Below are 24,796 nucleotides of genomic sequence, written 5' to 3'. Positions count from 1 at the left end.
ACTTCAAACCAGAAGCCCACATGTGCCTCTGGTTCTAAATCTGGCAGCAAGGCAGGGCTGCAACTCAGAGAGACAGAGCGCTGGAGAAACAGGACTCTCCAGAGCAGAGCAGCAACTTTCCAAAAAAAAAAAAAAAAAGAAGAAGAAGAAGGGGGGGGGGGAGAAAGGGGGAGACAGTCGGGTCACGAGAGTCCACCAAGCGTCCAGGAAACCGCTCACAGCTCAGGGACTCGGCCAAAAGAGGCGGGGAGCAGTTTGTTATTGGAAAAGCTGAGAAGAGAGCAAGGCAGCGGGGAGGGGAGAGAGGGAGAGAGGTGGCTGCCTGACTTTGACTTGGTCAGTGAAGGCCTCATGCAGCTTCTTACCAGCAACTTTTCATCTGCCTGACGCCTCAACTTTTAACAGAGCTCACCGGGAGCCCAGAACAGAGGGCAAGGAAGGAGAGGGACAAAGAGGAAACAGGAAGGAAAAGAGAGACAGAGGAGAAACCATGGTGAGTTCGGTTCCCCTGCCTTGTTTGGACTGCCCATTTGTGTGGTTGTTGGTGTGGCTGTGGTGGGCGTGGAGGTGGGCTGAGCTTTGAGTGCCGTTGATTTATTCCTCCAGAAAGTGGACTGAATCAAAACTGAGTTCTTCCTTTTTGGTTTGCTTGTAGAAATGTTTTTCTTTTTCTTTTTTTTCTAATTTCCTCACTTTGTGCTCACCAGCGTATGGGAAAAAAAAAAAAAAAACATTAGAGCAACTTTGCGAATGCAGCGCCCCGAGACTGAAGCCGTTAATTTATTTGTTCTGAACCGAGAAGCTCGGGAACATTCTTTTTCTGTCAGAAATGAAATGGCTAGAAAAGTGATTTCCAAGGCTGTTCGCTCCAAATTTCAACCCCTCTCTGCATTCTTGGTGTTCAGAGAGACAGAGTGGGTGGATGGGTGGGTGGGTGACCTCCCTACTTCCCCATATCAGCCCCTGCAACACATTTGGTTTCAATTACTTCGTCCCTCTGGGGAACAAGCTGCTATAAATAAGTAACAAGAAGCTGTGTATGGATAGACTGCAGCCTACTGTCGGGGTCCGACTGTGGAGGAGGAGGAGGAGGAGGAGGCACATGCCTCAACACTGACTCTGGCTCTGCTCCTTGTGGGTGGGGTAGAGTGACTGGCTCAGTTGTGGTGAGGGGCCGTGTGTGTTGGGGAGAAGTGGTCTTGTTTCGCTCCAGTCTCTGTGGAGCTCAGTGGGTTGAAGTAATTTCTGTTAGTAAGACCAAGTCCTTCCAGTTCAGAGAGCGAATCATTAAACAGGCGAACTGCGTGCCTGCCTGCTGCTGTCTTGTTTATGTGTTGCTCCTGCGGGATTTTCTCAGATCAAAACTCAGGACTCCGATAGAGCTGATCTGACTTGAGAGTTGAAAGCACAAACATCTCAAGTCTGGTCAAGTCTGTAGTCTCACAGTTGTCATATTTAAGTGAGGTCTCAAGGTTAACATCAGATTTTAGTCTCAAGTTTGTAGCTGGTTAAATGTTTGATTAGCAGATTTGAATATGTTCAGCATCAGACACTTGTTTCCTGTAGCTTTGAAAGGTGGCTTGTAATCTTTTTGTTTGCACATCGATACAGAGAACCCAAAACTTGGCTTCATACACTGCTTCCGAGCACTTAACAGAACCTGCTCCTCCATCTCCTGCTCAAACAGTTTAAAAAAAAAACATGAACTATTTGAATTGCTTTTTAAAATTACAGTACAGCTCGTTCAAACGCAGACAGAAGAGTAATGAGTGGCGCTTTTTTCCAGAAGACTTTTCAAACTCAAAATTGCTGCCTCAGGTTTAGCAAAGGTCTCATTATCGCAATTTTTTTGACAAGATTTTCAGCAGATCCCTGCGAGCGTGACGAGACAGAAGTCTGGCTGCACTTGATTACACTTATCGAGATGCAATAGATTTGCCCTTTCTGCTGCGGATAGTCACCAGCATGAAAGTTACAAATCAGAACTTTCTGAACCGGCAGGACTGAGCGCTCTGCTCAGACTACACTGAGCGCACTGTGTGAAGGTTGTTCACAGGATTCACAGGAGCTCATATAAAGGCAAAATAATGGACCTTGCACCGTATTGCATTTCCATGCAATATCAATACTAGGACGGGTGTCTTTGCAGTTTTTCCTGTTGTGACATCAAATTGAGGGCCACTTTATAATGGGTTATTCAGATGTTGCAATTTAATATATATCTTTACTCATTTTTAATCTTTCCATGTTAATCTTTTTTAAGATGTCGTATTATTTGCATGGAAAGGAGTACCAGCTTCATGCTTTAACAAACATCCCTGAAAGCAAAGTCCACTCAAGGATCAGAAGAGTTTCCTTTTTGCTTCTCTTTCATTAGAAGCACAAAACAACAGGGAGAGATGACAGAAATCAGCAGCAACTGCCCTGACACCCGGCAGCCGTTTTGAGTCTTTGCACTTGCTCATACGTCGATACATGTGTCTGTAGTCGCCTCAGCCACCAGGAAACTCCTCAGTCCTTCCCCCCTCCCACTGTGACTCTGACATGTAACACGGCCCAACTGCTTCAGGACACACTGCAGCTGTTGCTCTACACACAGTTATATTAGGAACTGAGTCAGAGCTCCAAATATCCCCCGACCTCCCAGCCCCCGACCCTGTCTCTCTGTCATGGGCTTTTTACTGTCTGCCTCCATGTGGCTTCCAAATGTCTAGTGTTACCTCATGCCAAAGACAGAGTCAAACCTACACCCTCACAGATACAGTATCAACATGTTTATTAGCAAGTGCTTTTGCCAACTGTTTAAATACACAGAGAAATGAACCGTGCAAAGGTTTAATACTTGCATGATGGATCATATCCAAATAGCAGTGTAGTCTGTAGTTTAGGCTCATTGTTCCAATTTTAACTGGAAACTGGATTTATACCTGGATTGTACCTATGATGCACATCCAGCTGTTGTTTCCGGCTACAAATTGATGCTGATTACAACTTTACTCCAAACACAATGGGGAGAAACCTCACATAAGCTGCTAACTGTGGACAAAATAGCCAAACTAGATAAAATATTCCACCACAGATGGTATATTTTTAAAATCGAGGGAAGGCAATGTCTGCCCCTTGGTCCACCGCATTTGTCCAAATTGAAATATCTCAACAACTAGTGGATGGATTGCCAATTTTGTACGGACACGCACGGTCCCCAGAGGATGAATCCTGTTGACTTTGGTGAACCCTTGTCTTTTCCTGTAGTGGCACTATGCCGTTGACATTTTTAATTTTTTGCAAAATGTCTCAACAACTATTGGATTGTTTCCCATTCAGATATTTATTCTCTCCATCAGGATTAATTCTGATAATATTTTTGTGATGGCGTAAGCATCAGCACAAGTAGCACCCCCAATTTCTGCCATTTGCTTCGGATTCGCTTTGGCGTGTTTCGTGTGGTATTTTGGCGCCCAGCCCAGAGCACACGCTGCACAGGTGAGAGGAGAGCCGCAGACGGGTGGGAGGTTCGTTCAAGCGAGGCGGCGCACAGCAAGTTGTTGCTATTTTGGTCGAAAAATGTGTCTGTGTGTGTTGACTTTGCACTGTGTGTTTATGGCGCAATGCTAATCTGCTGTCAACCAGATGGTTTTGTTAGCAACAAACAAAATACTTGGAGAAAATAATTTGGTGTTCTGTGTATGAGGGAGAGTTTGTTAATCCTGTGTGTTTTTTTTTTTCTACTCATGTTTTATTCTTACGTGAGCAAAAGCTGCTTAAGATATGATGTAACTGTGATGTGTGATGTTACTATGAAAAATACAGTACAGTTCAGATCTGGTCTGAGCATGTAGACAACACTACAGCTTCCTGAAGAACTGTCTTTCATTTTGTTGAGCTGTTGTCATCATGCATCACTCTGATTGGCTCAGCTGATTCAGAGCGATGAGAGCAGTGATGTGACTGGCTGAATGTGTATTTATTAATTACTACAGCCTGTGATCTATATTCGCCTTCAGCCAGCCCTTTTGCACATTGTGTTACTGCACATACGTGAACCAAAATAGTAAGTGTGCATGGAGACACGCCGTGCGGCCGACACCCACCACGATGCACTTGTTGTTGTGCTAGTGCAATTAAAATAGTGCCTGTAGGCTTGTTAATATTAAAAATAGATGGATGAATTATTGTTTATATACATATATATATTTTGAATAAACCCAAAAATAATGAGCTTATGGCCTTGATTTTACATATACATGGACATTTGCAACAACCTTTCATGCAGGTTTTGTAGCACTGGTTCATGTCAGAACGTCGCCTGTGACTCTGTAACCCTGGCAGCGTTTCCACCCACTGAGCCACATTCCAGCACAAGTGCTACAAAAGTCAACAGAGTCTCTCCCAGCCACCGCTGAGAGCTGTCTGCTGTTTGCTGAGAGTGTCTGGAGGTTTTATCCTTTCCAACAGAAATTTGCAGCAGCGGTTTGGCACATTAGAGCCACGCTTCAGAAGATCAGCCTTTTTCTCATCTGATCAACATTTAGCATCTCACCAGCCGCTCTGCAATGAGGTCCTCTCTGCTCCGCTGCACAGGAGAGAGACAGAAATTGCTTCGCCATGGTTATTAGTGTTCCTACAATTTTCTTAAATCATTATCGTTACTATGAAACTGCTTGCTGCTGCAGTTTGTTAAATGCAAAAAAACCCAACAACATGGTACTTTCAAAGAGAGCAAGAAAGTGACCATGAAGGACAAAGAAGAAGACAAGAGCTCAGAACAACACAGCCAGAGCAACATGTTGCCTACCATCAAAATTAAGACTTTAATATAAGGGATTTCATCTAGTTGTTTTTTCCACCTCAGAATGATGTAAAACAGAGCAGCTGTGATGCGTAGAGTGGATGAACCACAGAGGCAGGAGGCACAGGAGAGGCATGAATACAGCAGCTATTTGAGCAAATGTGATGAAACTGCTGCTTTTCTAAGAGATAACACAGACGTGTGTCTTTGACGCTCGTCTTACTGCGAAATCATTGTGTGACGTTAGTGTTTGCTGCTAGTTTTTGCTGCTAGTTTTTCACCCCTCGCAGTCACAGTGAAGGCCACATATAGCTGCTGGTAACCCATCATTTACGTTCAGCACCAGCCCACAGTTCAGATGTGCTGACAAATCTTTTCCATTACTTGCAGCTTTCATACATGTGTAGTGCTTGAATTAGACCTGTACTCACCAGTTCCAGAGCCAGAGCGTGTAGCTATCCTAACACATGTAGCTATCCTAAGTGTCAGTCCAAAGGAGCTCAAACAGCCACAAGTGGAGGCAAAAATGTATAGCTGCTGTCTGAGGGACAATTTTTAGTTTAGTTCAGTTGGAAACAAGCTGGATAAGAGCTTAGATTTTTAATTCTGGGACTGTCCACGAAGGGTCTCCATAGAGTCTGTAGATTTAGAGTCGATCTGTAGATATTTGCAGTTTGTTTCTAAAAAGCCAAACCAAACCACAACTGTCCCCAGAGGTATGTACAACACCTCCGAGTATCAGACAGACCCCGTGTGACTCTGATCAAGGACACCTTTGGCTTTTAAGCAATATGGCTGCCCATTCACAGCACTATATTTAACAGCTGCCGTCATTCCTTGCGGACTCGTACTTCAGCTTTCTCTAACCATAAAACCAAGCACAGTCTGGAAAATTGTGAGGAATGACTCATCAGACCTTTCCATTTTAGTGCTACCGAGAGTTGCAGTAGAAAACCAAGTGAAGCACAGTAGCTTGATGATATGGGACAAAAACAGTTTGCAAATGTTGCCACACAGACCAGCAGTGTGAAACTGTCTTGAGGTGTTGATTCAACTGTGTGATACGTCTGTGGTGTTTAGCATCAGAACTGCCACAGTTCTGTGGTAGCAAGTAGCTGCTGGCAAGTGGTAGCGTTAACCTTAAAGGCACCCTGTGGAATGTTGTTTCAGTTTAGCTTCATTTTTAATGCCATTCAATATTTCATGATACCAGTGGATCAAATGAATGCAATGGGATGAAGGCCCTTGTAGTGAAAAACCTACAGTGAATGATCACTGAGCTTTTTGGGTCATGGTTCAGGATCAGCATTCTCAACAGCCCTCGTTCAGTCAGCAACAGGCAGCTGTTTTCAGCAAAACCAGCTCTGAGAAACAAAAGTGGAACATTTAGCATGGAGACCAAAACAGAGCTAAAAGGAAAGTGAATATTGCAACTGATCAATGTGCACTTTGGGCAAACTGATTGCTAACGTGTTAGCCTTCATAGCAAGCAAGTGGACGTTTTGTAACTCCAGGTGACCAGAAAAATCAGTTAATGCAGCTTTTAAGGAAAAGTTTTGACATTTTGAAAATTCACTTATTTACTTTCCTGGCAAGAGTGAGATGAGGAGGTTGATCTCACTCTTGTCGAAGGAAGCTACATTGAGCAGCTGGAAACAGGGGGAAACAGTTTGCCTGGTTGCTTCCACAGGCCAAGAAATCCAACTACCAACATTTCTAAAGCTCAATAATGAAAAATCTGAATGAATGAAAATGAAAATCTTATTTTTTCTGTACAGTAAAATAAGGGTCATGTATGTTCTTGCCTGTATAGACATGAGAGTGTTATCAATCTAACTCAAGAAAAATATTTTTAATCAGGAGAGGCAAATGAAAGAAGTAAAGATTATTTATTATAGCAAATTATATGTAATAATTAAGTCTCGTAGAAAGTCTTTGGAGCTTAAACTCACCAGGGAGATTTGTAATTGAGGGGCGTCTTCCCTGAGCCAGCAGCAGGATAAATCCCCCCATGGAGTCCAGACACTGGTGGCTGATGACTGCTGAGGCTGATGAGGCTGGCGATGTGATGAATCTGATAAAGGCTGGCCAGTGATCGAGGGGGGCGGAGGAGTGTGCGTGACAGCAGCATGAACAAACTAAGGCAGAGAGGGAAAGAATCATGTTCACACATTATGAGTGAGCGTGCACGAGAAGAACAAACGCAGAATTAATTATGATAAATAGAATATAGCTTTGAACATACAAAAGAGTAGTTTTTTGTGACTGAACTTTGGTTAGAGTGTCATCTCCCAACTTTTTGAGCTAGTCCTTTAAAGTCTGGCTTTAGTCTCCCACCTCATAAAACATCTGCAGAGCCTTTGTTTTTTAACTCCTGATTTATTTGTCCTTTTTGCTTCTACATCATCACAGTGTTGCAGATTATTTCTTTCAGCCCATTACATGAATCTGTTTTTAAAAGTAACAACTTCATTGGGGGTAAATTTGAGCCATAATGGTATTCACTCAAACAACTGCAGGGATTTCTTTTACTGATAGCCTTCTTTCATGCGGCGTTTCTGTTATTTTCTACACCCTCCTGCAGACAGATGAAAAGATAAAGCAGTGGGGTGGTGGTGGGTTGAAAGGCAAAATGAGAGGCAGATGAGTCTGAGAAGAGGAGGTGAAAAGAGATAAAAAGAGTGAGGCAGAAGAGGAGAGAGGGATTTGCTGAGTGAGTGATAATTTGAGGATTAGGCTTTGGAGCAGGAATCGAGCTGCGTCGAGCCAACCTCTTCCCACATCTGTTTGGCATGGCGCTGCAAAGTCATTTCCATGGAAATTATGACCCCACCCCCGTTGTTTGTGGCCATTTTGCTGCGGGGTAAATAGTGCCTGAACCCTCGAAAGCAGGGTGATCTTAAAAAGAAGAACAGACACAGATATGCTGAAATGCTGTCTGTTATATCGCCGTGTGTGTTTTTTTACTCACCGTTTAATGAGCAACATCTGTAAAACAGACTTGACACCGGGGGGTCCATCCATTACAGTCTTCTTCGTATTTATTTTCTTTTAAAGTGCAATAAAAAGGAAAGACTACGACAGCACTTCAATTTGTGTTGTGATCCGGACTGCACCTCCTTTTCGGGTGTTTTAATGATGAGGGAACCTCTCTACAAACTGAGAGAAACACATCCGCAATTCAGAAGTTATTCTTCGCCAGCATTAAAAATAAGTCGGTTTGTCAGCTACTCAGCATTAAACACATTTGAATCCAGATGAACCTTTTGAATCACAAGTTAAAGACCTTTGTGGACGTTTTGAAGTGAGGGGATGTGTTGTGGATGAGTTGTTGGATCTCAATGTACGCCAAGTTCAGCCTTATTTACTCCAACCTAGATCTAGAGACACCTCTTCTCAGGATAAGAAGTGAGTATGTGACGCTCAAATTACAAGTCTGAAACAAGTCTGGATATTTTTAGAAGAGGTCCTCCAAATTGATTACCCATCCAGAAGAGACCCACTCATTTTCAATCTCAGAGCCCTAATTTTCTTTTTCATAATTGTATGCACTGCTATTCTATGATTAAAGGTAATCAATCCACCCATCTGTAGTCTGGATTTGACATCAAGGGTGAGGGCAGGACCACACGTAACATTTGATTAATTAAGGTTTTTAAAACAAGTGTTAAAAACCCCCATCTGTGAGCAGAAGTGCTCTATTTGCAGTGATGACGATAAATCATCGGTGGCTCGCCTCATCGATAGTCATAAACACAGTTTGAGTGAGCATTCGTTGCATGGACGTTTAGACAGTGAAGACGCCACAGAGAGGAGCTAATGGGGACATTGCTGTCCGAAGGGAGAGTTGAAGGATATACGTCCTTAATGCCCTCATTCCCAATGGGAATATTTCACGATCAGACTCTGTGCCTGGAAAGGTTGTGCCCCCCCCTGTTGTAATGTAATTTCAGTCACTTGTAATGGTGACTGTACCCCCACCTGTGGGTGCTGGCCGTCTGGCCCATGACGCTGTTTGATTAAAAAGTTTTTAGAATATAATTTTAGAATATATTTGATGTTTTATGTCATCAGCTTCTATTCATATTTTGGTAAACATCTGCTTATTGTGAATTTGATGCAGCAACGTGTTTCAAGCAAGCTGGAACGGCGCTCCAGCCATCAGGCAGGGCAATTAAAAGGGAGAGTTTTTATTTACTGTGACGGCCTCGCAGAGCCTGCTGTCGTTCCACATCATTACAGCTTCCTCAGACCTCGCTCAAACTGAGACGGAAGTAATTAGACTTTAGCATTTCTGGTTCTAAACGTCCAGCTTGGCTCAAAAAGCAACACAAACAGGGCCGAATCGATGCTGGAAGTTTTATTCTCTTCTCGTTTCAGTTTAAACTTTAATCCAGACCTCCAGGTGTGTTTTTCAAACTGTATCAGAGGCTTCACCTGCAGTATTGTCTGAGAAATAGTTTTCTTATTACCTTGCTTACTGTGCACAGTGTGAGCTCTGTGATTAAACAACAAATTTGAAATATTAAAACTATATATTTGGGGAAAAAAAACACCCTTAAAATCTCTCTAAAAGTTGCCCCGTCAGCCTCTCCACTCCAGTATGGCAGTATGTTAAAGCTGCAAAGGCGTAATGTCTGCCAACAACTTCTGGTCTGTTCTGGTCTGAATTGTTGTTCATGACAAATAACACAAGATCTGATTGGTCGTTGACACCCAGATGAATGTATGTTTGATGGAAATGGGCTTGTTCTCTGGTTTCAATCCCTTTAATTGATGGCGTTGCTCACAGTGTGAACATGAAGTAATGGTTTCGGTCCAAGTTTGTGCGGCTTGATTTATGAATTTCGGGTGTTGTGAATGTAAAATACATCCATAATGTTCAGAGAGCCGAAAACACATGCAGTCCAATTAAGATTTCACTTGTCAGAACTGCCATTAGAGGTGTTCAGCGACATGTTCATGAGATTTGAGGAAAAACTTTATCTTTCAAACACTTTAAAAGCAGCTGAAATTTAATTGCTTCATATTTCTGGGCTCATTTTGTTCTTTGGGCTGCTGTAAATAAATGATCTCATGTTGAGATGCACCATCCTGAACACTGATGACAAAGTCTGATGACCTCAAACTTCAGCGGGAAACATCTGAAAGTAACAAGTTGGTATCTGCTGTACGCCACGTAAACAGTTCAGATATTTTGACCTTAATTTGCTGTTTGTGCGACTTTGAAGCTGATTACAGCCTCAGTTTGGCATAATTTCAAGTATTGTGGTAATTGGCAAGGTGTTTGTCATATTTCAGTACCAATTAGAAGCAGATACATTTTTTTTTCTTTTATGGGGGGGTTGTTTGTCCTGTCAGACGGGTGATATGAGGGAGTGCAGAGGAACAGAGGAATGTCATTTTCTACAATATCTGTGCATGAAAACTGCAGTATGCCTAAAATTACAGATCCTGTAACCAAACTCAAGTCTCCTGCAAAGCTAAAAATGCACCCACCACCCGACCCTCCCACCTCATGAGGTGCAGACTCACCCAACATGGCCATAACTCCTAGGGCTGTTTTTTTTTTTTTCCCAGTAGAAAAAGTGTGACATTTATATATGTACACACAGATGTCATAAATGGGGTGTTGGTGTAAGTGTTGACACCCACTGACTGGGTTTTAACAACAAAGTTGCCCCAGTTAAGGAAAAAAATACTGATTTTGGTTGAATATTGAAAAAAATTAAGACACCCTGTCTTGGCATTTTCAGCATTTAACCCAAATGTTCTTTCCCTAAGCTGAGCTTTGAGTTGCCTAAACATAGCAATCAAATCTAGTAACGCTTCAGGTGCCACCAATGGAAATCTGTAGAAACAGAAGTAGTCAAAGTTTTGCTGTCGTTATCTTTTCATGCTCTAAACTTGCAAGCAGCATTAATTCTTTGCCAAACGTCCGTCAGCATACATTGGGCATGTGAATATTATAGTGAATATAATATTAAAATTAGCTTTAAAAAATCAAAACTATCCTTTAAATGTCTTTCATTTTCAACTTCAGCTTCAAGGTTACGGTCTCTTTGTTTCTGCACTTGTCTCTGGAACTCACAGATATCTCTCTCTCTCCTCTTTGTCTCTTTCATTTTGTCCCATGGTTTTTTCACTCGTTCTCTCCCCTCCATCCATATTTGTTGTTTTGTTTTCGTTCTCCAAGATTTTGTGAGGTATTTCATCCCCTTTCACTTTCCCCTCTCATTTCTCTGTTTCTCCCTCTGTATACTTATCTGTTGTTCTCTTTCTTTCTTTTTTTTATAACTCCATCACGCTCCTGAGAGAGTACAGCATGACCGATTGGCACTTACCATAAAAATTGTTGTTCTAAATACTCCCAGACTCCCAAACAATGCAGCGCCATGCATACCAATGAATGTTCAGCGTGCATCAGAGAAGATGGACAACTGCGGCCGAGCACCTATAATGATGATGTTGTGGATGAGCGCAGTGCGCAGTAAATATCACGGATGTAAACCGGCATCGGTCGGCTTGATGAATACAAAGACGTTTAGTCCAAAATGAAATTGCACATTGGATGAAAAATCCTGACAAGGAGCATTGGACATTATGGATGCTGGCCTATTTTGAGCTCCAAGTAAATATGTAGTCACATGAGTCGCATCTTAGAACTGGTCTGTTTGTCTGTAAACTAGACAGTGTGCAAAATCATGACATCAGACATGACCTTTTGGAAAACCTGTCTGATACAGGGCTTCTCAGAGGGCTTCTCCTCAGGTTAAAATGATGACTTCAGTCCGGATAGAGGACCTCCGTTTGCTCCTGATGGACAAGAGTCATAATTCCTACAGTCACTCTTTGTCCCTTAAGTCAATCAAGTCTCTCTCTCTCTGCCTGGTTCAAAGGAAAGCTCTATTATAAATATGAGGGCTGTATTTTCAGATTTCTGACCATCGTTCCTATGAATGGTGATGACATTTTAATCAGAGCAAAGGATGTCTGTAAAAGCAGAGAGTTGTCAGACAATTACACAGGTTGTTGGCTAAAACACGGGTTAACTTAACTCATTTGCAAGAGAAAATCTGAAGAAAATGTTCAAGTATGATACAAACTGTCTGACTTTGCGATGCGTGTTTGAAAAAAAAAATGCATTTCCGTTCCAACCTGGAGCCCCGTTCGTTTTCATGGCCCTGAGCACATAAGCCTGAGGGTTATTGTGAGTCGGCTGATTCATGACACAAAAATAATTCAGTCTCGAATACCTACTGGCCCAAACTGATTATACAAAGAGTTATTTTGGAATGTGCGTCATGCACAGCACATTCTCTAATTGTTTTAAAGCTGTTTGCTACAGTTACACACAGTTATGCATGGGGGGAAAGTCTGGACGATATGCCGAACAAGCTGCAAAGCCCCGCTGTTCCTCACTGTTTGACTCACGCAGACCAACTTCCTGGCTCAACCTCGACCTGAAGTCTGTGCCATAGTTGTGCACGCACACAGTTTTTCATTAAAGATTCTGAGATGATGAATCTGGTGCAGCATTTATACATATGCTTGATGTTTTTTGAGGTAGTATTTGAAGTAGTAGTATTTGTTTACAGCCTGTGTGATGGTCTGGCTGCTCACGTTCCTTTTGTCCTGCTGTAGGCAAAGTGTAGCATTCAACTTGCTAAATGTTATACTGACATGCATAAGTGAGTAATGTCTAAAGCTTTATTTCAACATAACACAAAGTGCCTTCATTCACACACATGTTCTTTCTCAGTAAATGCCACAGCAAATGGTAAACTTCAACACCTTCCACCCCTCTATGTGATATTACAGGACAGGATGTAGGTAATGCATTTCCTGTCTCTGGGTGTTCAGATTGGCTTAATGCTCTTCCACTCAACCTTTGTGGATTTTTTTTTTTTTTTTTATGGCACATTTCCACTCCAGAGCTTCAAAGTAAGCAGACAAATCCTCACACTTACCAATCCCACGTCAAGAGAGTCACAACCTTCAACCTGGTTTCATCTAACAGCTAAAAATAAAGTCACCCTGGGAGGGAAAATCTCCAAACAATAATCCAGCCAGCATTTTAAGATATTTTCAGATCCTGGAGGACCCCTCTTACCCCTCCACTCCACTCGTCAAGTCCAAGATTCAATATGTGCACTTCTTTTATGTTTGGTTATTATATTTATCCTGTTATTTCCGGGGTATTTTTCTTTCATTGTTCTTCATTTTATTTCATATTTAACCTTTTATTTTGCTGCCTTCTTCTGCAAAGCATCTTATGGCTGAATTCCCCCTCCTTTTGTTTCCGTGCGGCACTTCAGGGTCAGCTGGTTCTCTATTTGTGCCCACTTGTGCTAAAAACCAAAGGACCCGTGTCACTCAGAAGCACTTTGGATAAGAGTGCTCTTCAAAGAGAGCACCCTTGAAAAATAAATGAACTGCGCTTTCATGCAGCAGTCGCAGGGAATGCTGATATCTGTCGATACTTTGCTTTAATTTTCACCGCAGACTCTTTCTTCAGTGTATGAATTGAGGATTGTCAGACTGTAATTATACAGGTCTTGCTTTGTTACCAGGGTGACTGATTGCAGACAGCTGGAAAAGAATCCATTTTAAATTCCATTAGTGTATGATTCTACATGGTCCAACAGTGTCCTGTGGCTTTTCCTCTTGGTTCTCTGCTGAACATGAAGTGAGGCTGGTTGCGAAGACATTTGAATGTTTATTGTTTGCTGTGTGGAGGACATTACGGTGTGTCAAATGGAAAGATCATAGAACTATTTCAGGCTCTTCTCAGCACAGATCTACCAGGTCAGGTCAGGATCTGTCGCTGTCACGAACAGGCAGGGCTATTTGCTGCTTCAGTTGGCAATGGCTGAACTCTGCAGAAGAATTTATTGCTGCCTGAGTTCCCTAAATCATCCCTAAATTCACGAGCAGTGAACAAGCGGATCAATTTGAAAATTAATTGTGGAGAAACGTCAGATTCCTGTACATATGATCTCAGCTAAACTTGCCATAATAATTGTGTCACATTGTAAACCTTCTATTTCCGGCTACATCCAGCTCTTTGGGGCTGTGTGATGAGATTAGAGCAGGTGGGTGGCATCAACCTGCCGTTTTTGCTACAGGTCGTAGCCGGTAGACGTGCACCCTGCTGCCACCCACTAATTCAAAAAGTAGAAATCCAGCGTGGTTTGGCAGGAGCAGCACACAGTCTGAAAGTACCTTTGGGCTGGATTTACACAAGGACACGTGTAAATGTGATTCTGGGCAGAGATGACTGTTATGCTTATTGGTTGAGTGAACGTCTTGTTGGGAGGTGGGTCTGAAACAGAAAAGAAAAATCTGTTCACGTTCATAGAAGTGTAAAAGAAATAGCCTTGCAAACTTGTTCACATTTGCATGTTTCAGCCTGTGTCTAAGATCAGGGCCAAATTAACCCAACGCACATGACAGCTTCATTATGTGCCCAGAGATCCCTGGGAACTTTCTCTAGTTTTGTTCTGTGTTAACTTGATTTTTTTTTTTTTAATGTATTCAAATGGTGCATATTCCTAATAAAAGAAAATAATTTAGGTTTTAGAGCTACATCGTGTCACAGGACCCCTGCACAACACAGGGCCAATAACTAGCTAGTAATGCAGAGCCTGCTTTAGTGGATATTTAGTGGCATGAATACCACTCAGCAAATTCTGATTTATGAAATCACCAAACCAACTGCCATGCAGAAAGCCTGGGATTTTTAGGGTCCTAGTGCAAAAGTGAAGTAAATTTGCCTACTTCACACAGTTGTTAGTGAAGCATTAGAGAGCAGTTCAGTCGTAACTGGGTAGGCATTTAAAGGAGAGATTATTATCTCTTCAATGGGTGCAGCCAGCATGCTTTTGGATAATGATTGTGAGAATCCGACAAATGCCCAAAACGAAAGTGTAGTTGTGCTCTTTCTTGGTTTCTGTTACAAAAACACTTCTTAAAATAATGACAGAATAGCCTCATTTGCAAATATGTTCCTCACTGAGGGATTATGGACATACAGAACCCAGATTTAAAGCCAGAGAGATTGTTTTTGGTTGGTAGAGACCCCTGCTGAGCTCAAAAGAAATGCAGAAGCCCACAGCAACCGCCACAGTCGTGCTTCCAAAGATCTGTCTCCAGGAAGCTGCTTTTGGCTGTGAGATTAATATTTATTTACTGTGGTTTTGGAAAGAGAAGTTGTGTGCCATCTGGTTGAGCCACAGAAAATCCACGAGCTTCCTCTGAAAAATCCCCCACAGACTTGTCCAATAGGCAGAGAGCTCCTTCTAACGGACGGGCAGCTGAGCCAGTAGAAGGTGTCTGATATTTTCTGGATCACCGACAATCCCTGTGTAATACCAAGGAAACACTGAGAAACAACTGAGGCAGAGGCGCTGAACCAACTACTTCTCGACTGGAGAGGATTCTTCTTCTTTGTGCCAACAGTGCTTTAATCTAACAGCACGGAGCAGAACTTTTTCCTCGCCCTCCAACTGCATCAGGATTCAGTTTTTGTCGTGTCACAGTACATCACTAGAGCTTTTACATGTCTAAACCAGTCAAATAAATGTGAGAAATAAGTCTGAAACACCAATTGACTTAGTGAAAGAGACTGCATTTCATTCAATCAACACATTTCAACACAGGGCCTGCACGAGGATGTTCTACAAAATGGTTGAAAAGAGCCTGCATCTATGCGCTACAAAGTGGAAGAATTAGATAATGTTAATTATTCAATGAGGACTAAACTCAAATATGGCCTAGCCTTAAGACCTGATAAATATGAAAAATGCAGTTAAAAAAGAAATGTTCTGGCTTGTGGAGTTTGTCTTTATTTGAACGAGGGGTCTGAGGTTAGAGAGTCTTGTATTTTGTGCAGATTGTGAAGACTTTTTATTTTATTCTGAAATGAAATTGGCTTCACATTGAGGTGCTGCAGAGGCGGCTGCTGAACACCAGCCTTTTAATCCAAGAACAACCAAAGTTTATATTTTCCTATTCACCATGTCCATATTTACTGATTGCTTTTCGTCTAAATTCGATTTTCTGCCAACCGCAGATCGTCAGCAACCTATTGGTTCTCGGATATCAGTGTCCATCAATTAGCCACCAGAGTGGTGCAGCTGCATTTTCAGATTCATTAGGCCGTTTTCTAAGGGTCGACAGTGAAACATGAAAGCAGTGTAGAGTCATTCGTCTTTTCCACTGTACTGGAAGAGCAGATAAATGACAGAGCACAGCAGTAGACTCAATCTTGTGCGTTGGGTTGTTGGACTGTCGCATCTGTTATAATTTCCACAGTCTGGAAAGTGAATCAAACTACTTTAGATTATGGCTCTCTTTTACAAACAGTTTCACATGGGGATGGATTAAAAATGCAGCATTAGTTCAGCAGGCACGTCTCCGGCTCCTATGACTCTCTATGACTCACGCTTTTTCTCTCCTGAGATCTTCTGGAATAACAGCAATGAGCTGCTTCACTTTTTTCGTTTTTCACTAACACACTTCCAACACGAACTCTCTGACCGACTGAAACCAGTCATACATTTTGTACCTTTGAGTAGCATATGAAGTGATCGCCATCTGGTAGCCCAAGGGCCACATCCGGCCCTCCAAAGCTTCCAACCCGGCTGGCAGAATATCAATGAATTCAGAAGATGCTCGTATCTAATGTTGCTCACCGGTGGAAGAGGCCCAGTCCGTCCTGAGAGCGATCTGCAGTTAGCTCATCGTTCTACAGAATCGGAGCCGGTGCAGAGCGCTGGATGGACTATGGGGGGGGGGGGGACTCCGGAGATGTCGGAGAATCACTAAGCTTGTCCACTGGATGCAAGAGGCATCACTTGGGTTTATTTTCATTGGCCAACTGTTGTATTGAGTCTCAAATGGAGTATTTTTGTTCTGGGATCCTGAAGAGTTTTTTGTTGAAATACACACTCATTTATTGGTAGCTGAAATGTGTGGTGTTGCGTGTGTCGAGCATCACACTGATATAGGTGAATAAAAATGACTTCTTTTTTTTTTTTCTGACCCTTTCACAGTTCCTGCCAAGAAAAATTCTGGTTCTTGGACACATGTATCTAAAGACCCCTGTAGACCTGCTCCAAAAAATATCCAAGCACTCCAGTTTCTCCATAGCAGGCATCATGAATTTCTCTCACAACATTTAAGATATTCTTTCAAGGATATTTAGAATGACAGTAAGAGCATCATTTAAACCGGTAATCATGTTATGTGAGACTAAAACTGAGATTAAATTAAACACTCTTTTGCCACTTTTGGTTCCAAGAAATTTGCAATGTTTTTAAAAATCTGTAGAAAATTTGTATAACCTCTTAAATGTTTTTTGTTTGTTTGTTTGTTTCCAATTGGACTCTTACTCCAGTTGAAATACTGTCTCATCACTCGTCTTTGTATGTAAACATAAATAAGCTGTGAAAAGTTCTTAGGGAAGTGCTCTGCAAATAAAGTGATTGTTATTATTCAGCACCATTACTTCCCCCCGAGGCTGCCTTCACAGCCAAGCGTATGAGTGTTTATGGCTCATGACACAATTATGATGAAGATGTTAGCCTCTCACAAAGAGGGGGAGAGGGAGATAAAGACAGAGAGAGAGAGAGAGAGAGAGAAATAAAAAAGGAAGAGGGAATGAGGGTGAGAAAAGAGAGAGAGAGAGCAAGGAAAAGAGACAGGCAATTTAGCATCACTGTCTCTCTCCTGGGATAAAGGCAAGCAGCACAGCACTGACCTGTCACTGTGCCGGGTCTGATCGAAGAAGACTCTTTACATCTCTCTCACACAAAACCAAATATTAGGTCTTTTCTCCTTGTTCTTTAACCCACCCACTTTAAAGTCCCCATCCCTTTCCTGCAAGCCATACTCCCAAGAAACTGAAGTACACCCAGGCAGTTTGCTGATATCTAATATTTATTGTCAGTGTAATTATCTTTTGGGCTAATTTCATCATTTCTCGAATCATGGCAAACAATTTGTGTGTGATTTAACAACGCAAAGCAGCTGGCTGTTTGGCAGCTTTGGCACCAAAGCCACAAATTGATTGCGTCTTTGAATTGACAAAATGTTAAACAAGAACCACGACCACAATCAGATTGTGGCATATTTTACATTACAAAAACATCCGATTACCAAGGATAAGGGTACTCTGTCATAGTTTCTATGTTTTTTTCTATAAATCTTGCAAAAATGAAAGCCTCCAAATTTAAAAGCCAATGTAAAAATATGAAATTTAGAAGTAGTCTTGTAATGAATGGTTCGCCATTGTGAAACACAGATCGCCTGGACACCTCCATACACTTGTGTGTCACAGTGTATGGAGGTCTTGCCGTAGATGCCTTTGGAATAGGATTTATCATTCAGCATCAGTGCCTTTGATAGCTATAAAGCTATTCACTTTGTTCAAAAGTGTGATGATGGGAGAGTTGGCTTTGTCTTGCAACCGAATGGGAGACTATTGCCATATAATCATTAAAAGCCAAACTAACTGTTTTGCTGGTGAGGAAGTTGATGTTCAGTAGTCAGCGGGGAGAATGTGTTTTACATGTAGTGAGATGAACATCAGCTGCACAGTTATTTGTATTTGTTCCACTTTACTTGTGTTTTAAGGCATAGAATAAATCTCTAACTAACTTAGCAGCGAATGGATTTTTACCTGAACTGATTAAACTTAAAAACATTATTATAAATAATATATAGTACTACTGGAGGAAGGTCAGACACTGTAGATTTTGTGATATTTGTATATTTCATGAAGCAAATGTGTGCTCAAACCTTTGAAATGTCTCACAGAATGTGAGTAAGAAGGTGTTAACAAACAAACTCAAGCAGAACTGAATCTTTGGAAAAATGTTGATAAAAATCCAAAATGTAACAGGCAATTTCATAGTTTAATTAATAATTTAGAGTTGTTTTATGCATTTTCATCACTAAAAAACTTTTTCCAGTTTAATTTGATCAAAAACACCAAGGAAATTAGCTCTTTGCACAAATACGCTTGTATAAACACACTGGAATATTTTACAGAAGGTTTTCTCCTTTAATTGTTTCCATTTGAAAAGGAATTTCTTCCTTCAAGGTTGGATTTCGACGTGTTCTGCTCTCTCACTGCCAGCAGAGACGTGCAGTAACTTCCAGGGGGAAATGGTGTGATTTTTAAAAATATGAGCGAGCACATTCTAGGCGGTGAATGCAGGGGAATTCGATCCCAGGAGCCTCCTTAAGCGGCAAAGAGGAAGCGCTTCCCCATCTTTACCCCCCAAATTACTGCTTCTGTGTCTAAATTCTGCCGTCCTCTTGAACACTTCCTGTTTCCTCCCCTCTCTTAAACTCCATCTCCCTAAACTCCCCATCTCTGCCTGTCTGAGAAAGCTATGGAGGGTTTTCTGCTCTGCCTGGTTGCAGTCCAACACATCTTAATCACCACGGGGTGCCGATCCAGACTCTGAACTTGGCAGTGGCTCTCCCACTTCTCTTTTTTCCTCCACAGGCGATTCTCTCTCTCCTGTTGGAGAAACAATGTCGTCGGGTGTCTTTTTTCTGCTCTGCTGGGATGACGTCCTCTCTGGTTCTGTGTGCTTTGAATCCAGTGTATGATTAAGCTTTTTAATATATAATAAAGTCATGCTAACAGAGAGCCTGTTAGCTTTGGTGACATTAAAGATTAGAAGTTAATTATAGTTGTGAAGTATCGCCTCAGGGCTCACAGGCGTAAAAGGTAGATCTGGTCTGTGTGGCTTGAATGAAACATGTCTGACGACACTTTTTCAGCTGAAGTCAGCAGAAACAGTTCAACAGTCCGACTCTGCGGAAGGAACGTGGCCAGCAGGACTCGTATGTGTTTCTGTACATACTGCGCATGCATACATGAGCCTTTCCACACATGTGCATACCGGTTTAACCCGTCGTCACCAGAAAAACAGCAATATAGGTCAAATGTGCAAAAAGGTTATTACGCTCCATATTTCTGTTTAGATTTTTAGGTGGTGACCTTTAGTGGTTGTAGTAATTATGACGGGAGCAAAGGAGGAAGTCAAGTGACCTAGTGTAAATAGCAAGGCTGTTGGCATAGGAGGTGGGGCGAGGATGGCTCAAACAAACACAGGACTTTCACTTAGGAGGCTGCTGTTTGTGTACGTAACAGTAACATGCTTATTTTGACCATGATCTTTTTGTAAGTTTGTAAGATTTCACATCATGAAGCACATGATGACGAAGATCCGGGAAGGTCAGGTATGCTTGTCACTGGTATTCACCAATGGTGATATATGCCTTTTGTGGAGTCATTGGTAGCTGATCTATTCATTCATTCAAATCTGAGGATATGTTTATAGTTCATGTGGTCAAAATTCTGGGTCTGCATGGGAAGCATGTGGTGACCCTTACAGCTACATGGTTGCTGATTTGAGTTTACAATTGGAGCCAAACAAAGGAGCATATAGAGCAATTCCTCTAAGTCACAAAAAAGCACATTTTCAGTGTGAATGCAGATGCTGATGCTGATGCTCAGGCGCTTGCCTCCACCTCAATACAATGGATATAATTTCTTTTGTGGGGCTCAGAACATTGAAAAATAAGAGGAAAAAAAGGTATTTTTCAAAAACAGCGTTCAGTTGCTGTGGGATAATCCACAGACCAAACTGTGAAGTGTGGACCGCATTGTTTGCTTTTGGTAGAATGTAGCTCCGAATGAAAACCATTCACAGGATGCAGATTATCCAGAGTAACCGGGACGTTGTTTTGAGAAAGACAAATTGTGTTTTACAAACATCATTATTCAGTGCTGTAAGCACCAGGAACAAAAATCCATTCACCTCTAATGCATGTAAATGGAAAAGTTTAAGGCGACGTGTTTTTTTCCCTCTAATCTTCCTTTTTGTAACTGTGTTTCATTAACATTTTCATTATTTCGCTATGCTTTTAAATTACTTGTTTAGGGAAATTAAGTGAAACAAAGTAAATTCAGACAGAGATGCATTTTTGTCTCTGCTTTCTTTTCTGTCGGCCTCGGTAATTACAGTGTGAGATGTTTTAATAGTCCCTCTTGGTTCTGCAAAAGAAACAAAGGCATATAATTCTCTTCCAAATACCATTTAAGATAGAACTTAAATGACCCCAAGGTCAAAGCAGCAGTGACAGAAGTATGTTTAAAATGTAAAAACATGTAAAAAAAAAACGCACACGTCACAACGCGATGACTCCTGTCAACCCACAGATTGTTTGGCTGCACTGTAAACAAATGCACAAGTTATAAGAGTTGGTCTTCAAGTTATGTCAGCACTTTGGATCCTGTATTATTAAAATACGCTTTCTATTATCACCTGTTATCACAGGGGTTTCCAAATCAGCCAGGACTGAAATTTCAATGATTATAACTTGGATGCAAAGTTCCACTCTTATTCCAGTTTTTTTCATTCCCATCAACAACATTAACATGATACTCACCAAGTTAATTATGCAGATGTAGAAAATTAGTCAGGTTAGGAAACAAAGCCAGAGGGTAGTCAAGAGAACAATGCTTAACAATAAAACCAAAAGCTTGCACTGAAAATTTAAAGTTCAAAGACTTATGTTTCACATATTTTCATTGAAATGCATGGGGAGGCACTTAGGATGCTAGAAGGGGAAATAATGTGAAATAATAATAATGATCTCGGGTTAGGGTTAGGGTTAGGGTAGTTAGACTAGGAGTAAGTGAATATAGTTGGGAACTGGCCTGACTTTGGTCCCTGATCAATTCAGTTGCTATGACCATAGTGTGATGACCAGAGTTGCTCAGGATCAACATTTTAGATACTATGAGAGCATATTATTCTCTCCTCCACCCTCCATTCCCTCTGTGATAAAAATGGGATTCAAAGTGACAGGAAGAGAAAGCGGGCATGAATTTAAACAGCACGTATCTTAACAGATGTGGCTTCTCTCTCCTCATTGTACAGTAAATCTACAGATCACTATCGTGTCTCTAACAAAGGGCCCACAAGCACAGGCTTTGCCAAATTATCCTAATCATGTGCTCACCAATGCTGTTGACAAGCATGCTAAAGCCACTTACAAAACAGAGAGGAGAAGAAGAAAAAAACCTTTTCTACATTTGTACTCGATTAAAAAGAAAAAGAAAGAGTCCAGAGTTACTCAGCTGTTTAAGTATTCATTACGCCCTCCAGTCAAGCTTGGCCCCAGGCCTGGCTTCACGCCTGTACGGCGGAATTAACCAGCGAAATTGCTTGTTTTCTTATCCTTGTCTCTTTTTTGTTTAATCACTGAAAAGCAGCTTTGTCAGATGGCGAACAGGTTGGACCTCTCATTAAATTGTTTACTGTTATTCCGTGACCTTTTCAGCATCTATAAGTATTAACCGCACTTGTCTCATCTGTAATGGGCCAGCAAGCAGCTGCAGCACATGACGGTGGAGCGCTGGGCTGAGAATGTGGCCTCAGTGTTAATGAGGGGCAACAAAGTGGGACAAAAGGCAGAGCTGCTGGTGAACTCAGAAGGAGGGCCAGAAAACCTTTATTTATCAAGTACACGAGCATTTATCTCAGTGACTCTGGCACACAAACCCATTTATTACCACTTCAGTCTTACTGTTGTAGTTTGGGCCATTATTCCTGCTCTTAATGTTCTTAAAAATGAATTGCAAAGATCTGGGAACAAGGCGACTTGGCTACAGTGAAGTGAGAAGAAATAGGAGCAGTCAGACAACAAGCCAACAATTTACCCAGATTATCTGAACCACTTTATGAGATAAAATGAGCACACCAGAAATTGTAGAGGACTGCTAGCCTCCTTCGGCACTTTCATCGGATGTAGCCTTTGAACTGCAGGAAGTGGAGGGTTAGTTAGTGCTAGATGGCATAGCAGTAACCCTCAAGGAGAGAGACGAAGCCCATCGTTTGTTCCAAGCAGTTGCTGAAGCAGTCATCTGTAAAATGCCTTGTGCATAATCCTACTGTTGCTAGCTAACTAATGAATCTTGGCACGGTGCCGATAAAAGTTGATGGATGGATGTCATCATTGGTTGACTTACATAAGCACAAGTCATATGTCGTTTAAAAGGAAAACAACATGATTGGATTTTGATGTTTTTTTTTTGGGTATATATTGTTAAATAGGTCCAAATTATGACCGGGGATGTGATCCATTTCATCTTGACTTTAAGGTCTATACCTATACTTGCGATGGTGGTGTGGTCGCGAGGTAGCAGGAGCTTATGCCAGCTGACATCGGCGGGGTTCACCCTGGACAGGTTGCCAGTTCACACGGCTGACAGACAACCGTCTCACTCACAATCAATCTAATAAGCTTCTCTCAGCTCTGATCCGCCAGATCCGCAAATCTTTGTATTGAGCCTCTGTTTCACTCAGGGGTGGTGGCGGGTCGGCAGGTAGAGCAGACCGGCAACTAATCACAGGGTTGGTGGTTAGGTCTGCAGCTCCTTCTGCCCACGTGTCAAAGTGTCCATTAAACAGAAACGTAATTGTCCCCTTTGGTTAGGCCTGTGCCTTGCATACCTCGCCCTAAACGGCTGAATGAGAGGAAATTGCAGTGTTTTTGGATAAACGTGCCTCATATGTCCAGTCCGAATCTCCGAACGCAGCACTTTCCTCAATGTAAGCAACAAAAAATCGGTAGTTTCTTACTGCCTTTCAAAATGACACATGCAGGCAGAGCATTCTCTGATGTTCATGAGTCCTTTTGTAAAAATGAACAAATGAGCAATGTCGTTGTGTTTCTGCTGAGGACGGTGTGCTCTAAAATGTATTCATGTTTAGTATCATTTAGCAGGGCTTTTAAATAGCTTGTAAGGCTTATGCCGTTTTATATTATTGTATTTTATTCTTATAAAATTCATATTAATTAGAAATTTGCCTCTGTAAGTATTTAACTCTTTGTTCTTTATATGTGTGTGTGTATCTGTGGTGCATGGTGTTGTGTCATATCTTTATTTGTAATATTAGGAGTGATCGTAGTAGTTGTATAAAACGATCAGATGAACATTTTGCATATTTTGTAAATGTTTTCAGATAAATTTCTATGCATGTTTTATGAGACATGTGGTCTGTTCTTCTGACCAGGTCAATCTTTGGATAAACAACATGCAGTTTGCTTGGCGAGGAGGCTGCTTTCATCAGGGTTTCATCAGATTTCTTCTGCTCTTTGCCTTCGCTGCTTCAGAGCTGCACGCTGTTGCTGCTGCTGTTGTTGTTGTTGTTGAAGGTTATAAAAGGGAAATAAAAAAGTAAAACTTGTAGTGAGGTTCTGGTGCTTCAAACCGTACAATAAAAACGAATTGCTCCAGGGGCTCTGGAGACGAAGGAGCAGGACAGTTAATAGCGATGGGGGAGCTCTGAGGAGCGTTTCAGGACAGGAGCTACCCGATCTCTTCAGTCCTGGTTAGCAGCCGAGGCGGCAAACCCGCCACATGTAAGAACAATAAACAGAAAAACTTTCCATCAAGCATACTTGATGAAAAGAAGCAGAAACAGTCATGTGTGGAGGAGGCAATCATGCCCGTTAGTGCAGAACATCCGAATAAACCCTGAAACTACTCAGAAAAGATGAAAAATGAACACTTGTTAGCTTTTAGCATGTAGCAACTCCTGCCTCTGTGCTTAGCTGCTAGAGATGAGTCAGAACAGTCAGTGAAATGTTCAGTAACTTCACAGTCAGCCAATCACATTTCTCCACTTGCCCATTTACCCACACGTTGCAAAGGCCAATAAACTGCCTCTGGCTGTCGGCCATTTTGTATATTCATACATTTGGAGGCGTGCGAGCCCCAGTAATGGAGTATCCATTGGCAGCAGCCCTCGGGTCCTGGTACCGATCCACATGTTGTCTATATAAGTCCTAATGGGGAGCTGCCTGGCTATTTGGCAGCAGGAATAACCAATAACATTTTGTAAAACCTCATTTCTCTCTCTAATCAGAGGCAGACTTTGTTTTTGGACCATTGGGTTTTCTTCGGGCTCTCTG

General features: G+C 41.8%; 1 protein-coding gene across 1 annotated transcript in view; it reads left to right on the top strand.

Moving 5' to 3' along the window:
• Nucleotides 1-224: 224 nt before the first annotated feature.
• The window catches only part of sgcd (sarcoglycan, delta (dystrophin-associated glycoprotein)), a 140,237-nt gene continuing 115,665 nt past the window's right edge, over nt 225-24,796 (top strand). The window contains exon 1 of the mRNA XM_041952956.1: nt 225-493. Within this exon, the coding sequence (XP_041808890.1) occupies nt 491-493 (3 nt within the window). The 5' untranslated portion in view covers nt 225-490. The remainder of the gene's footprint in view (nt 494-24,796) is intronic.

Source organism: Chelmon rostratus, chromosome 14 (genome assembly GCF_017976325.1).
Source record: "Chelmon rostratus isolate fCheRos1 chromosome 14, fCheRos1.pri, whole genome shotgun sequence".
Classification (NCBI taxonomy): Eukaryota; Metazoa; Chordata; class Actinopteri; order Chaetodontiformes; family Chaetodontidae; genus Chelmon; species Chelmon rostratus.
This window is presented reverse-complemented; position numbering and strand designations above follow the sequence as displayed.